The following is a 15,209-nucleotide window of genomic DNA, read 5'->3' on the forward strand; positions in this document are numbered from 1 at the left end:
TGAAAGTAAAACATTATCTTTGGTAACACATTCATTTTTATGATTGATATTTTTCCAATAATGAAGTGTATAAACTGCCCCATTTAATTAATTTTGCTTTAATATCATACCACATACTTTTATAGTTGTTATCAAATACCGTAGTCAGATTTATTCCTAAATATTTTATTTTCTTTTGTATTTTAACCTTTGTCTTCTCTTGTAGTTGTTTTTTTCCTACTTCTGTCATATGAAGTGTTAACATGGTTGACTTGCTTTTATTTATTTTCAGTCCCACATATTTTCCATATTCTTCTATTACTTCCAATACTCTAGGATTTTTGAGGGTCCAGATGACAACTTGTAAAGGTGTTTTGTGGTGGGTTTTTTTGAACTGCTGTTTCCACCATCTCCAACCAGCATGGGTTGTTCATTCTGGGAGTTATAATCCAAAAAGTAAGTTCTAATGCCCAGATAAAGCCTGCTACAGGTATCTCTGAACTGTTTAACTATGCTTTTTGGCTGGAAAAAAGCATCATTTTGAAAAATTTACAAAAGTTATAGATGGTTAAGCCAACAGTAATTATTAGCCATTCTAGCTCAATGAAACCTGTGACAGAATACCTATGAATGCCAAGTACTAATGGCAAACAGGGAAGAGTGATTTCTCCATATGTACTGTTGTGAGGTTTTCAGAGGTCTCTGGCTGGCTGGTATTGGATAGACAGACTCTTATAGTGCAGTTTTGTATATCTCTGATTTGAAGAAATCTCCACTGAATTCATTAGGTTTTTCTCTAAAGTAAATTTCTATACTATTACTATAGTATACTATTACTTCTCTAGCAGTGAAAATGTGGTTTAAAAGCTGCATGTGTTAATTTCCTAAGTCTCAAAGGTGCTACAAGATCCCTTTATATGCTATCTCTCAGCATTGTTGAAATGGTGAAAATAGATGAGATGCAGGAACACACAATCAAAGCATACCTGACAGATTGCCATCCAGCCTCTGTTTAAAAAATTCCAAAGGAGGAGACTCCACTACACTCCAAGAGAGTGCGTTCCACTGTCATACCGCTTGTGCTGTCAGTAAGTTCTTCCTAATGTTTAGGCAGAATTTCTTTTCCTGTAGCTTGAATCCATTGTTCCGTGTCCTATTCCCTGGAGCAGCAGAAAACAAGCTTGCTCCATCCTCAATAAGATGCCCTTTCAAATACTTAAACAGGGCTAGCATATCACCTCTTAACTTTCTCTTCTCTAGGCTAAACATACCCAGCTCCCTAAGTCTCTCCTCATAGAAAGACTTAATTTTCTTTAAGAAAGTCTGAGACAGAAGAGAAGTGTAATTAGTGGTATACTTTATTCAAATTCCTAGAAATAAAGGCAGAAGTTGTGTATGTCTCCTGAGTGCTTTTCATACTATTTAGTTTGTAAATCAGCACCTTTTTCCCAATGGGGTCAGTACCATATTTGTCCCCATTGGTACAACTGTTTCATTCTTTACTGGAAGCTCGGCAGACAAGCAGCTGATGGCTTCTAGACTGGAAACAGTCACTGACCACTACTTTGACCAGCACTCATCTATCATATTTTTATACCTTTATTTTTTAAGTTGCCCAGGAGAGTTATTCCCCCATGTATATTTGGCTACCACATATTTCCTCTATCCAAGAAGTTTGCTATGGGTCAGAAAAGCAAGGGCAGAGGTAAAGATAGTAATACCAGTGGATGCTTTTGTGCCAGTGGGATCAGCACAAGGGTCTTTCTCTCAAAAGGACACTAGAAACTCAGCACTTGATCTTATGAGCTGCTGCCTCCGTTGAGTGGCTCATAGGATTCTGTGGTAAATCCCACATAACCTTTTTCATTCACCCCTGAGACTGGCTTATTGGGCTTAAGTGGCCAGCTTTCTTGACACCACTGCATTAGGCAGCATCAGTCTTTCACTTGATTTTGTACCCACATCACTAAAGAGATGGACAAAGCCAGATGTGGCTCAGCTAACACATTCTCATAAATCTCAGTGGAATTCTAGAGGATACCTGAATTAGCACAAACATTATTCTCCTGAAGGAACAGGATATTTATGAAAAGTGGGGGAGAGACATTTGTTGCTTTCAGCCGCAAGTGTCTCAATGATTCATTTACTTCACTTGCATGATCATCACTGATTTCCAAATTTCCGCTCTTGAAAGCTATGAAAGAGCGAGGCAGAAGAATCAGATAATGGAGCATCATAAGAGACTGCTAAAGCGTTACGCTTCGTTGGATTTTCAACAGCTCAGCCTTTTCTTTCTTTTTTCTTTTTATAATGTGTTGAAGAATCTTGCACTGTGGACATATTGACTCTTGAAAAAATGTGTTTGTAATAAAACAGGGATCCAGCATTTCTGAATAATGGAATATGAAAGATAAAGTTTATGTCAGATCAGAGAAAATTAGTTTGTTTTTTTCTGAGGAGAAAAGCAGGGCTTGTATTTGTCTGAGGAAAGACAAAATGCTATTGCAACATTGCAGCATGCCTGGAAAAACAGCGATCAAAGAACAGGGGTGGATGCAAAGTGGGTGAAAGCATGGTCTTTCTATTTCCATTGTAAGGGCCTTTTGGATACTAATACATTCAGTAGCAGACCATATGCTTTGCAAAAGTCTCAGGTAAAGCTGGGAAAGAATCCTGCTTTAAACCCTGGCAGGGAGCAGTATTCTCAAAAGTGCTGAGCTAAATGGGCCAGTGTTTTAATTCTGCACAAGCTTTCAATGGTCCTGCATCTGCCATATAACTCTTCCTAGATGTATTTAATGAAAGAAATAGGATTGTTGCATTCAACAGCAATTCCCCATCTCTGCTGAAGTTCACTGGCAGCCACTATCAAATAGTAGGAAAACATGGAGTGTGATAATGCCCATATATTTCTGTTAATAGACACTGCTAGGGAGATGTGTTGGTGCGATACAGATGAGCAGCCACATACCCTTGTTCTTTATTAGATTTAGATTAGAGGTGTGCTTTCTTGGCTGGTTCCACACTGCAGGATTGTGTTCAACAGCTGATTTTCTAGATACTTTGTTCAATGTGCCATGTAGATTCCTGGCACAAATCCCAGATTACTGAGCTTTCCTTCCAAACACCACTTAACCAGACTTCTAGTGATAATACTACTAAGGTAGAATGGTGGAAGCAATGCCTTCAGTCAGAATGATATCTAGAAGTAGTGGAGGTTGGCATTACATTTGCCCCCTCTCCTCATAAGATGAATGATGCCCCATTTGCTAATGCTAGTCATCTGGAGTAGCAACTATTAGCACATGAATTATCACTGTTCCCCATGTGGCTGTGAAAACTCGATATTTCAAAATACTCTTAAGTATTCAAGAATGTATTAGGGAGAAATAGTTAGTGATTGCTCTTAGTTGCTCTTTACTCTACTGTGCCCATTAACCCAGCAAAAGAAGTTCATATTTGTATCTAACCAGTGCTTTTTTTAATGTGTTCTATCTTCCATATAGTGATGTATATAGTGAACAAATATATTCAGGGAGGCTAGGGTACTCTTGTGGTTCTTATTTGCTGTCAGGTTAACTTCAGCTTACTGTGATCCTATGAATGTGAGACCAATTTGTTATTAACCTGCTTAGGCTCTGCAAACTTAGGGTTGTAGCTTTTTTTGATGGAGTCCATCTACCTTTAATGAGGTCATCCTCTTTTCCTTTTGCCTTCCACTTTACCAAGCTTTGTCATGAGGCATATGGTCCCATGATGTGTTGAAAATATGATAACCTTAATTTAGTAATCTTGGCTTCAAGGGAGACGTCAGGCTTATTTTGCTGTAGGAACTATTCATTTCTCATTTTAGCTTCCATTGTATCTGTAGAACTGTCCTCCAGCACCTGATTATCTTCCTGTCAGTTTTTTTCACTGTCCAGCTTTTGCTGCCATGCATAGAAACTGGAAATACTATGGCATGGACAATCATGACTTTGGTATTCATTGATATATCTTGCCCCTTGTTGATCATATCTAGTTCCTTCATAGATGTCATAGAGGCGTTACAAACTTTGCGGCGGTCTCCCGGCGCTGCTGTTTGCTCTGCAAGGGAGCTGCTGCAGCCAAACCGCACGGCTCCCTTACGGAGCAAAAAAGAAGCTCCAAAATGGAGCTTCTTCTGGCGGCGCGCTCATGACGCCACGAGGCGCCAATGGCGCACTCACGACGTCATTAGCGCTGCGCGACGTGTGGATGCACAGCGTCCGTTACGTCAAGATGGCGGCGGCCGTGTGGAACAGCCGCCGCCGTTTGTTACAGACAGAGTCCGTAACAGGAATAGGGGCGTCTGGAAGAGACGCCCCTTTTTTAAACTGGGACGTCCTGAGGACGTCCCAAGTGGCGGTTTGTAACCCGCCACAGAAAGCTAATTGGCAACTGGTGCAGAGATTTCAATACTGATGTTATATGGTCAAACCTAGGTGTCCTGGTGACCAATCTGGCTGCCCCATTTTGAACCAATTGAAGCTTCCAAACTTGGTACAAGGGTAGCCCCAAGTAGAGTGCATTACAGAAATCTAAACGAGAGATTACCAGTGCAAGTACCACTGCTTCAAGTCCTTTTGGTCCAGGTAGGGACGCAGTTGGCGTATCAAGTGAAGCTGATACCAAGCACTCTTGGCCATTGCATCTATTTGAGATGACAGCTGCAGAGACAGATCAAGGATACTCCCAGATAGGTTGTTTAAATGTAGCTTTGTTTGACTCTCCTGCCAATAGGAAACTGTTCTGGTTTTCTATATTCTGTCCCTTTATAGGCTTCTTCTCTAGAATATAGGTTATATATTAAGAAAATCAAATATTGTGGCACCTGGTTTTATTGTAATTTACAAAGTATCTCTTTGTCTCTGAGTACAAGTTGATGAAGTTGCTTTTAGGATTGTACCTATTTCTATCATCTATTGCTTCTCGCTTGTCCTTACCCAGCAAGAAGAGTTTTGCAAGTCATCCAATTAGGCTCCTCCTTTTTTGATTATAGGTAATGTCTTTTTGCATTCTTCCTTGATAATGTCCTTGATAATCTCATTTTTATTGTGTCAGGGTTTCCATGGTAAATGACATTCAGAAATATTTTACTATTGCCTCTTTCTGCATAGTAATAACAAGTTACTTAATTGACACTGCCATTGTCTTTGAGAGATTCTCCGCCAGTGTTTTCCCCTATTGCTGCTGCCTAATGGCTTCCCCTCACCATTTTAAGGTGTTTAGAATAGTCTAGCTTCTCTGTAAAAGCCTGCATCAGTTTGAAAATCCTACCAATAGCAGTGTTATTATCAGTATAGCTTTTTAACTTATAGGATCACATAATCTCACACCTATGGTACTTACTTCAGAGCAAGTCAGCTCACTGCATAAATCCCAGCCTGACACTCCATGTAGCAATCTGAGAATCTGCAATCTAGTCAAATCAAATTAAATCAAATTTATTTTCATCAAATAAGTAATTGCAATTATAATCAGTACAGTACATACCAGCAGATATGACCAACATAAAAGCTTTCTGGTATTAATACTAAAACCATCTAATATCTAGTGATCTAGTCTAGTTCCCTACATAAAACAGAAAATGAGGATTGTCAAGTTGCAAACATCCATTTCTCTCTCTGGTTTAATGGTAGTTGAATAGGCAACAACTCTTACAATCTGGTTCAAGCAGCATCCTTACTGGGATAATGTTCTCCTGCAGTACATATCCAGACAAGGAATATTGTGGGAAAGTGTTTCTAAGTACTCAGTTTCCTTCTACCACCAACCCACCTACTCAGAGGTACTAATAGTGTGAAATACAGAGTATATTATGACATATTCTAGAAAATATATCTGGTACAGATTACAATTCAAAATACAATGCATGTCTCCATGTTTTGTTTTGAGAGGACTCTGTGCTGTAATCTCATTTCTGTATCTTATTTCTGAGATACAATATTGGCTTTGTGAATGAGGCCAGCCATCCATTTTGATAGATAAACAGCATAAGTATGGACCAGTTTTTAGGGCCAAGAGTATTATGGCCATAAACGAGGCTTGTGCACCATGGCTTAACACTGGGCTGATCTGACTGGTGACTTCAAACAAAAATCCACCAAACAGTGACACCTTTATTGGCCATCCGAAATGCACAATATACTTGTTGCAAGTTTTCAGAGTTTCACTGGCTTCTTCATCAGGCAAGATGTTACATACCAAACAGGAGAAAGATGGTATGGGGAAGGTATCTTTAGCAGGCTGGCCCCTCTTCCTCCAGCCATGTGGTAATAGGGAGATTTTCAAAGTCCAGGAAATTTAAAGTCCATTTGCATATGAATATCCATTTGCATATGCATATATAAATTCCATATGCAAATGGACTTTAAATTTCCTGGACTTTGAAAATCTACCTATTACCGCATGGCCAGAGGAGGAGGGGCCAGCCTGCTAAAGATACCCTCTCCATAGAATCTTAACTAATGACAGAAACGACAAAATGCAGACATCAATTTTTCTCCTGTTTGGTATGAAACATCTTGCCTGATGAAGAAACCCGTGGAGCTTTGAAAGCTTGCAACAAGTATATTGTGCATTTCGGTTGGCCAATAAAGATATCACTGTTTGGTGGAATTTTGTTTGAATTTACTAAATGGCCAACACAGCTACCCCTGCATGTTAACTGGTGACTGTTCATGTGAGATTTAGGTGGCTGCTTCTTAGGAAAGCTACCCTTAATGTTGGCTTTAACTTTAAATGTTCCTTCTGTAATGAAAGACCTTCAAATCCTTCCTTTGCTCATACCCTTTAATAATCCCTCATTCTCTCTTTGGTTATCATCATCACCATCATTATTGTTGTTATTATTGCTGCAAAATGCCCCTTTGGGAGTAATGCTTTGCAAACAGCAGAACAGACTATACCAAGGTAAGCCCATGCCTGCATCTAAGCTCTGAAACCCTGAAAGTGAGTCTATAATTGAAATCCTAACAGACACTTCTGAGTGGAAACAAGCTACCAATTAAACCTATTATCCTTGTTAAAGGGCAGGGAGAACAGCCCTGCTGCTTGACAAGAGGGTAAAATAGTAGGTTTCTATTTCTAATCTTAGAGTATCGTAGTTACTGAAGGCATCAGAAAAAGCAGTCTTCTGATCAGAACGTTGAAGTGGAAATTATGGCTGGACGTTTCAATAATATTTTTGGTGCTACTGGTTTTTGTAAGTCTTGCTCCATGACAGCTATCTTCACGATCACCAGCCATGATAATTTGCTTAAGTACATTATGGCCCGGGACAGATGGTCCCGAAGCAGTGTGCCACCGGTGATACTAGGGTTAGGGACCATGCACCAACCGCACGTTCCCTAACCCTAGCACGGCACGGCACAATGGCAGCATCATGGTGGTGTCCTGTCCACATGGGCGCTGCCATCTTGACATAAGGGACGCTCAGTGTATACACGTCACTGCGTGTTGCATGCATCACTGGCATGCCAATGGCACACTTGTGACGTGCACTGGGTGCTGTAAAAAGGACCTGATTTTTCCGGGTTCTTTTTACTCTGGAGGGACACTGCATGGTTTGGGTGCTACAGCGTCCCTCCAGAGGGAAACAGGCCACGTCCAGTCCAACCTTTTTCAGAGGTATGTACCGGACCAATATAGCTATGTCAGTCTGATATTACTTTAACCATCATGGCTCAGTCCTAAGAAATCCTGCTATTTATAGTTTATTGTGGTGTTCTGAATCATCTACTAGAGAGTTCCATGCACTACAGTTTTCAAAGTACTCCAGTTTAATCTTCATTACCTCTTTTCAGGGTACCTTGGGAACTGTGGTTCAGGGGATTACTTCTCTCTAGAAGAGAATGCTATGTCTCTCATTAAACTGCAAATCCCCAGGATTCGTTATGACAGAACTATAATAAATAAAATAATAAATAAAACTTTTATTTATATCCCGCTTTTCTGTGACAGGACAATCAAAGCGGCTTACAACACGTTAAAATCCACATTTACAAATTTATATCCCAAATTCCCCCCCTTAAAACAGGATTAAACAAGTTACAATTAAAACATCTGTTAAAAACACAATTAAAAATACAGCGAGGACAGAGCAGTGGGCTGATACATGATGTGAGGGGCAGTCATTCTGTGGCCGGGCACTTTTATTCAGGAAAGGCCTGTCGGAAGAGATCTGTCTTGACAGCTTTTTTAAAGCTGTCTAAGCTGGCAATTTGACGGATCTCGTCTGGCAGACCGTTCCATAGTTTGGGAGCAATTGCAGAGAAAACCCTCTGGGAGGTAGCAGTTAGTCTGGTTTTTAAGGGCTGCAATAGATTCTTCCCAGAGGACCTGAGGGTGCGGGGCAGATTATATGGAAGCAGGCGATCCCTCAAATAGGTTGGGCCCAAGCCATGTAGGGCTTTAAAGGTTATAACCAACACCTTGTACTGTGCCCGGAAACTAATAGGCAGCCAGTGAAGAGATTTTAAGATGGGTGTTATTCGGTCACTCGTAGTTTTTCCGGCAACCAGCCTCGCTGCCATATTTTGCACTAGTTGAAGTTTCCGGACTAGACACAAGGGTAGCCCCATGTAGAGCGTATTACAGAAATCAAGTAATGAAGTTACCAGTGAATGTACAACAGTTTCTAGGTCCTTTACTTCCAGGAAAGGGTGCAGCTGGCATATCAGCCGATGACCATAAAAGTGATTTAATTATATTGTGTAGATATGCAGTTTCATGCCAACTTGCAAAACAGGTCTATCACACCATTTCAGTGGTAATTTACAGTTATGACAACACCCTGGGTTTGGCTGTGTGGTGACTTGTCACCCTGCCCAGTTCTAGCAAAGTCATACAGCTGACAAAAGCTGAAGTGTGGTAGACTGTGTGGTTTTTTAAATCAGTGTGACAGCTCTGAGCACCTCTTGGCCTCTCCTTGTCACAAAGCTAATGTGAAGGTTGAGCCTACATGTTTTTACTCACTGGGAGCCTTGAATGACCCATTCATTTCAAACACTATCATCATATCTGGAGCTGGAAAAGCAACCCTTTTGTTTAATTCTGATTTTGTATTTTATACACAGCTGGCATCCAGGTTTAAGTGACAACATTTGATACAAAACATTTGTCTGCAGCTCACTTCCACTCTTATTGAAAAGTTCTAGGAAATAGGTCTTGTTGATATGAATTTTGTGTGAGAATTGAAAAAATGTACTGGTTCTGTAACTGAATGTCAACTTTGGTATTGAATGTATGGCATAGGTAATTAGGGTGGAAGATCCCAAATGTACCTTCTCTGCTGGACTTCAGTAGCTGATCATCTTTGGAGGAGTCTGACATTGCCTCCCCACAATGAGAACAGGGAAATAACAGCTTACACATAAATGCACTTGTAAACAGTTATTTTTCTGGGGACAGTCTTACAGCTAAGACACATTACAAAGTTAAATAACTTTAAACTTTTAGAAACTACAACAGAACCAGATAGGAATAAAATAGCAGAAAAACCCTAAAAAGATGAAGCAATGTAAACACAAATTAAATAATAATAATAATAATAATAATAATAGTTTATTTTTACCCCGCTTTTCCAATGTGATCAAAGCGATTAAGTACCAGACAGTGATTGTTGTTGTTGTTGTTGTTCACTGCCCTTGAGTTAGTCCAGACTCATGGCAACCCTGTGAGCGAAACATCTCCAGTTCCCCCTGTCCTCCACTACTCTGCTTAATTCCTGCAAATCCATGCCCGTAACTTCCCTGATTGAGTCTGTCCATGTGGCGTGTGGTCTTTCTCTCTTTCTGCTACTCTACTTTTCTTAGCATTGTTATCTTTTCTAATGAGTCATGCCTCCACATGATGTAGTGAAAGTACAACAGCTTCAATTTGACCATCTTGGCTTCCAAGGAAATTTCAAGCTTGATTTGTTCAAGGACCCATCTGTTTGGCTTTTTGGCTGTCTGTGCTATTCTATAGCTCAGTGATAGGAAACCTTTTAGAGACTGAGTACCCAAACTCAGTGGTGTTCTTGCACCAGGTGTTACCTGGTGTCAGGAGGGTGGGACGTCCAGGTTGAGGGACTTCTTGGGGTAGGACAGCAGAACTTCTGAGGGGAAAACATGCAAAGAAAAAATGGAGGACCTGACCAAATAAAAGCTCAAAAACAAAACAAAAAGCTACTCATATAAATGTTAAACCCATCCTTCTCAGCCCTGCTCAACATGAAGGAATTTTTGGAATCCCCCCTGAACAGCCAGGCTATGAAACCCACTGGAAGACCTTAGGCAAGTCATACAGTCTCAGCCTCAAATGATGGCAATGGCAAAAAAACCCCACATACCTTGAAAAGAAAACCCCAGCATAGGTTCACCTTAAGGTTGGAATTGGAAACAACTTGGAAGCACACAACAACAAACATAATAAAGCACAGAAGGCACAGTACAATAACAGGAACAACAAATATGTAAGATAGAGAGCCAGTGTGTATAGTGGTTTCAGCATGCGAGTCTGGAGACCAGGGAGGAGGAGGAGGAGGCGGCAGAAGCAGCAGCAAGGAGGAAGAGGGGGAGGGAGGAAGTAAGAGGAGGAAGAGGAGGGGGAGGCAGTGGCAGCAGTGAGGAGGAGGAGGAGGTAAGAGGAGGAGACAGTAGCAGCGGTGGCGGGGGAAGGAGAGGAGGAGGAGGAAGAGATGCAGGCAGGATTTGGGACTCTGTGCTGGGGTGATGGCACGCGTGCCCACAGAGAGGGCTCTGCATGCCCCCTGTGGAATGCATGCCATAGTTTTGCCACCAATGCTATAGCTTAAAAAGTAAATCTGGGCCTTATATCTATGGATTGGCAGGGCAGATAACCATAAAAGGCACCTTAGTATCAGAGTCAGTCCTCAAAATACACTGCGGGGGGGGGGGGGGGGATTCAGAGATGTCATGGGTCAGTATACAAGTGGAGCACTACAGGAGAAAAAATCAGATATGTAGTAATATATTAAATGACTTGGAATTCACATGTCATAGCCTTAAAAAATCTAATAAACTTTAATTGTAAACCATAATTGAATAAAGCTAAAGATACAGAAGTCTAAAAAAATAATTTTATGTGGCAGCTGTTGTAAAATGGATAGCCTGTCTAACTTCTTATTGCAGACATTACCAATCCACATACCACCAAAAAAACCCAAAAAACCCAAAGCAAAATAATTAGCAAAAAGAGCAGGTTATGGAAATAATAAACACAAACAAGGGAAAAATGCATGCACAGATAGATGGCACCAAAGATGTAATGGAAACAAAATCAGGCATACATTTTTGTGCATAAATTACACTTGGGGAAATTATCAAGAATTATAATTCTAATAAATTGGATTATTGATTTGAAAAAAAATTCTACACAAAACAATCCTTCTTGATCTTGGCTGTCATCTCATCCTTAAATCAAGCACTGTTTAGCAATCTGAGTAACATAAACATTACAGGATGTGAAATTTAAAATATTTATTTAGCTAAAGGGTGTGTTTTGCGGAACAAGCCACAAGAAAGAAGAACAAATTAAAGAAACAATTGGGATATATTAAAGCAAACCAAATACCAAATATAACATTTCAGCACACATCTAGTCACTATTTGTATCAAACTTGTTATTTGTTTGAGAAAGTGAAATGAAGGATATAGTCTTGAATACATTACAAAAAAAATAGTACCAAAATACATGAGCATTTCAGATTGGTTGAAAGGTGTGGGAATAAAATATTAAGCTCAAAGAGATTTCATCCAATGCAATGCAAATGGATATTTAAATGTGTATCAATCAAAATAAGAGAAAATATTTTAAAAATTAAATATACAAGATAACACTCCCCCTTAATGTTAAGGTGTGTATGTAGTAATGATGCACCACTTCGCTGGTGAAGATGTCGGAAAGTGGAAATATATATTTTAGATGTGGCAAAAATATGAGGTTAATAAAGGCTGAGAGGGAAAATCTTTGAGGAGTGGCATAAAGTAATCAAACAAGATGAAAAATGTGACCCAAAGTTTTTATTACTGCTTTTTTACAGTACACCCAGCAAGACTGTACCACACAAAGGAGTATTGACTTTTTATTAATGATGGCAAAATAGGTCACAGTCATTTCAAATCTTTCTATGGAGCATTAACATAATATCCCATGGACTAGTTCATTAGAAAGAAAGTGAATCAAGAAAATAGATCTGTGAGAAGAAACAGGCAAACGGACAACTTTATAGAAATGTTGTAATATTGTGTTACATATGGAAATGCTAGTGGCAGAAATGTGTAAACCCACCTAGCTGCATGGATCACTATAGAAAGGTCTTATAATGAGACCAGATATATGAGGCAGAGTGAAATGGCTACATTGTGCAGCAGACTTGGGTCTAACTGGCTGCTTGAATTGGGCAGAGTTTTTAAGAATTAAAAACAGTTGCATTCTAAATTGCTTTAAGAGACTATATATTTTATATTGGTACTATTTGTTGTTTTATTCTGACTGTGAACTGCATTTTGGGTGGGAGTTTGTTGGCGAGAAGAAATACATAAGAAACAAGCAAGTTACCAGGGAATTTTGCCAGTTCTTTCTATCTGAGAGTTGTCTTTTCTTACTGATTCTTTTAGGCAGGGGGGAAGCATTACCACCCCACTTGTGCCAGATGTGTGCGTTGCCACCAGATGTTCACTGAAGGAGAAGAGATGTACCTCACAGGTAGGAACAGCAGCCTCCTGAGAAAAAGATCACACAGTGGAGTAGGCTGTCTACTGTATGTCTATCTAAGCTAGATAGACAATTCTGATATTCAGAATTTGCACTTCTCATATTTTTCAAGGCTTCTGTAAACATTGCATGAGAGCTGTGCACTGCATCTCTCAAGGTCATGGAGTCCTTTGTCATGGTGTCTTCTAGATTTCCTTCAAGATAGGCTGATTAATCTTCAGTGCACATTGCATGAAATACAGATAAATATTATCAGTCTCATATCAACGAAGATTTGCAAACAGCGGCCCTATGATTAAGTCCCATGGCAAACCTCTTTAAATATTCTGATGTTGCAAGATACTCAGCTCACTGAGGAGGTTATGGAATGAAGCAGGCAGAAATTAATGGGTCTTTGTATGAACTCAGGTCTATTTTCAGCCTAGTGGGAAACAGTGTTTGTCCTTTATTCAGCCTTTAGGTGCTTGTCACCCTGAAGCACTAATTACCCTCTCTCTGCCTGCATTAATTGCAGGGTGGCTTCCTTCCCACCCTCACACTACTTGAGCTGTTTGGTTAGGGATGGGTTGCTTTCTGTGTAGGGTGGCAATTGACAGATCACTGTGGGGGTGTGGATGTGCCATTTGTGTCATGTTGGTCTGTCAGCCAGCATGGTATTATGAGAAACCCTGCCATAGTAATGGAAATATAGAGAAAGGTTAAAATCCCTCTTCAACTATTGCACCTGGCCATCATGCCTGAACTCTGCCTGCAAGTGGCACCTGTTGCTATGGTAGACCAAGTGACCTCAAAGTGGGGCACCAAAAAGTGGGAATGTGTGTGGGTAGAAGGAAGACATGGGGGTAGAAGGATAGTTTTTTTGTCTAGAAATTCATGATTCATTTTGTGAGTAGCAGAATAGTCCTGTCAAGGTCAGAATTAGCCTTTCAATTTTGCAGTTTTATCTGAATGCACCTGACCTTGTCACTAGTATGTTCCCAGAATAGGACAAAACCTGCCAGAATTTCTCTTCTTTTTTCTAAATTTCTCTTATTTTGACCCTATAATTTATCCTTACATTCTTTCTCTATTTTTGCCTTCCCTCTCTATACCTTCTCAGCTCATTAACTTGCATGATTTACTTTACTGTTGAATCTAGTAGTTTGTGTACATACACCTATGTCTTAAGAGTCATTTCAGTGATATTGTAGGACAAGTATCCAATGCCTGTTTTTCACAGAAAATGGCTCCTGAGAGCAAGTTCAAAGACTGACTTATAGAAGACTAATCTGGGAAATACATGATTGTTGTTGTTGTTAACAATTATTTATAGAATGCTGTAAAGTTTGCACAGCACTTTACATAATAAGGGTCAAATAAAATAAGCATAAAAAAGAATGAAAATCTGCTAAGCTTTGTACAATCTAAAATGTGTGTTTGGTCTTTCCCTAATTAATATTTGCATACACATCTTCAGACATATGGTTGCATTTGTGTCTTCAAAAAAAAATAGTATAATGAAAACAGATGATACACACACACTGTATACTTGCTTAGGTTAATGGATAGAACTTTTGCCTGAATATCTGGATATTTTCTTTGGAAAAGGCTAGCTGGTCACAACCTGCCTGTTGGATGTACCTTTTTACCCAGTGCATCTAGTGCCTGCCCCCCATTCTTTACTGCACTAGTATTTAACAAATGCTGACCTTTGGCCTTTTTGTATTGCAGACAAAGGTGATGAGCCAAGTCAGATTGATGATCCCCCCTTTGTGGGGATCATTTCTAGCAGAGGTCATCTACAAGCTTCTTTTTGTCTTCAGTTTCCTAATCTGCCAGCCAGCATGGGTAATGGCCATATTAGCTGACAGACTGTGGATTTTATTGTCCAAGAAGTAACTGATCCAAGCTCTGTTCCAGAGTTTTTTCTTCTATAGTATTCCCTGGTGAAATGAAATTAACTCAGGGGACTATACAGCAAAATTAATGCACATCTCTTCAAGCTCTACACACAAATTTTAGTAAACTAATAAAATGGGAATTGGTTTTTGTTGTTTTTTTTTTGCTGGAGTCTGTTACATGTGATGAGTTTGTTCACTGCAAAGACAAGTCCTTCATTGTTATGAGAACTTTATGCTTTTTCCAATCATTTGTCTGGCAATTTTGATGATGTCTTTGTAAAGCCAGGTAGGCAGAAGCATATTCAAACCACACAAAGCACTTTGTAATTGAAATTGAAAAGTGTGTGATCTTACTTTGACCTTTATCAGCAGCCAGGAGTAGCTAGTTTTGAGACCTAAAGCAATAACCATGATCCTGGGAGGATCATACAGCCACAGAAGTGAAGCATGTGGAATCATATTACACGGTTAGTGTTTTTTTCTGTTCCTAGCATCCTTCTTTTCATTTCCAGCTGAAGGTATGTTCCTTTGACCACACCATTAAGGTGGAAGGATCTTAGGAAAATCAATAAGCCCCCAAAATCAATGGCATGCAGTGTCATCACTAAG

General features: G+C 39.8%; 2 protein-coding genes across 13 annotated transcripts in view; both read left to right on the forward strand.

Annotated features, from left to right (window-relative positions):
• AFAP1L1 (actin filament associated protein 1 like 1) overlaps nucleotides 1–15,209 on the forward strand; it is a 902,653-nt gene that overhangs the window by 728,234 nt on the left and 159,210 nt on the right. The window lies entirely within an intron of this gene.
• Nucleotides 1–15,209, forward strand: part of ABLIM3 (actin binding LIM protein family member 3) — a 213,643-nt gene that overhangs the window by 163,699 nt on the left and 34,735 nt on the right. For all 11 annotated transcript variants that reach the window (XM_042454195.1, XM_042454196.1, XM_042454192.1 and 8 more), the window contains one exon: nucleotides 12,624–12,711. In XM_042454195.1, coding sequence (XP_042310129.1) covers nucleotides 12,624–12,711 — 88 coding nt within the window. The remainder of the gene's footprint in view (nucleotides 1–12,623; nucleotides 12,712–15,209) is intronic.

The sequence above is a fragment of the Sceloporus undulatus genome, chromosome 2 (genome assembly GCF_019175285.1).
Source record: "Sceloporus undulatus isolate JIND9_A2432 ecotype Alabama chromosome 2, SceUnd_v1.1, whole genome shotgun sequence".
Lineage (NCBI taxonomy): Eukaryota > Metazoa > Chordata > Lepidosauria > Squamata > Phrynosomatidae > Sceloporus > Sceloporus undulatus.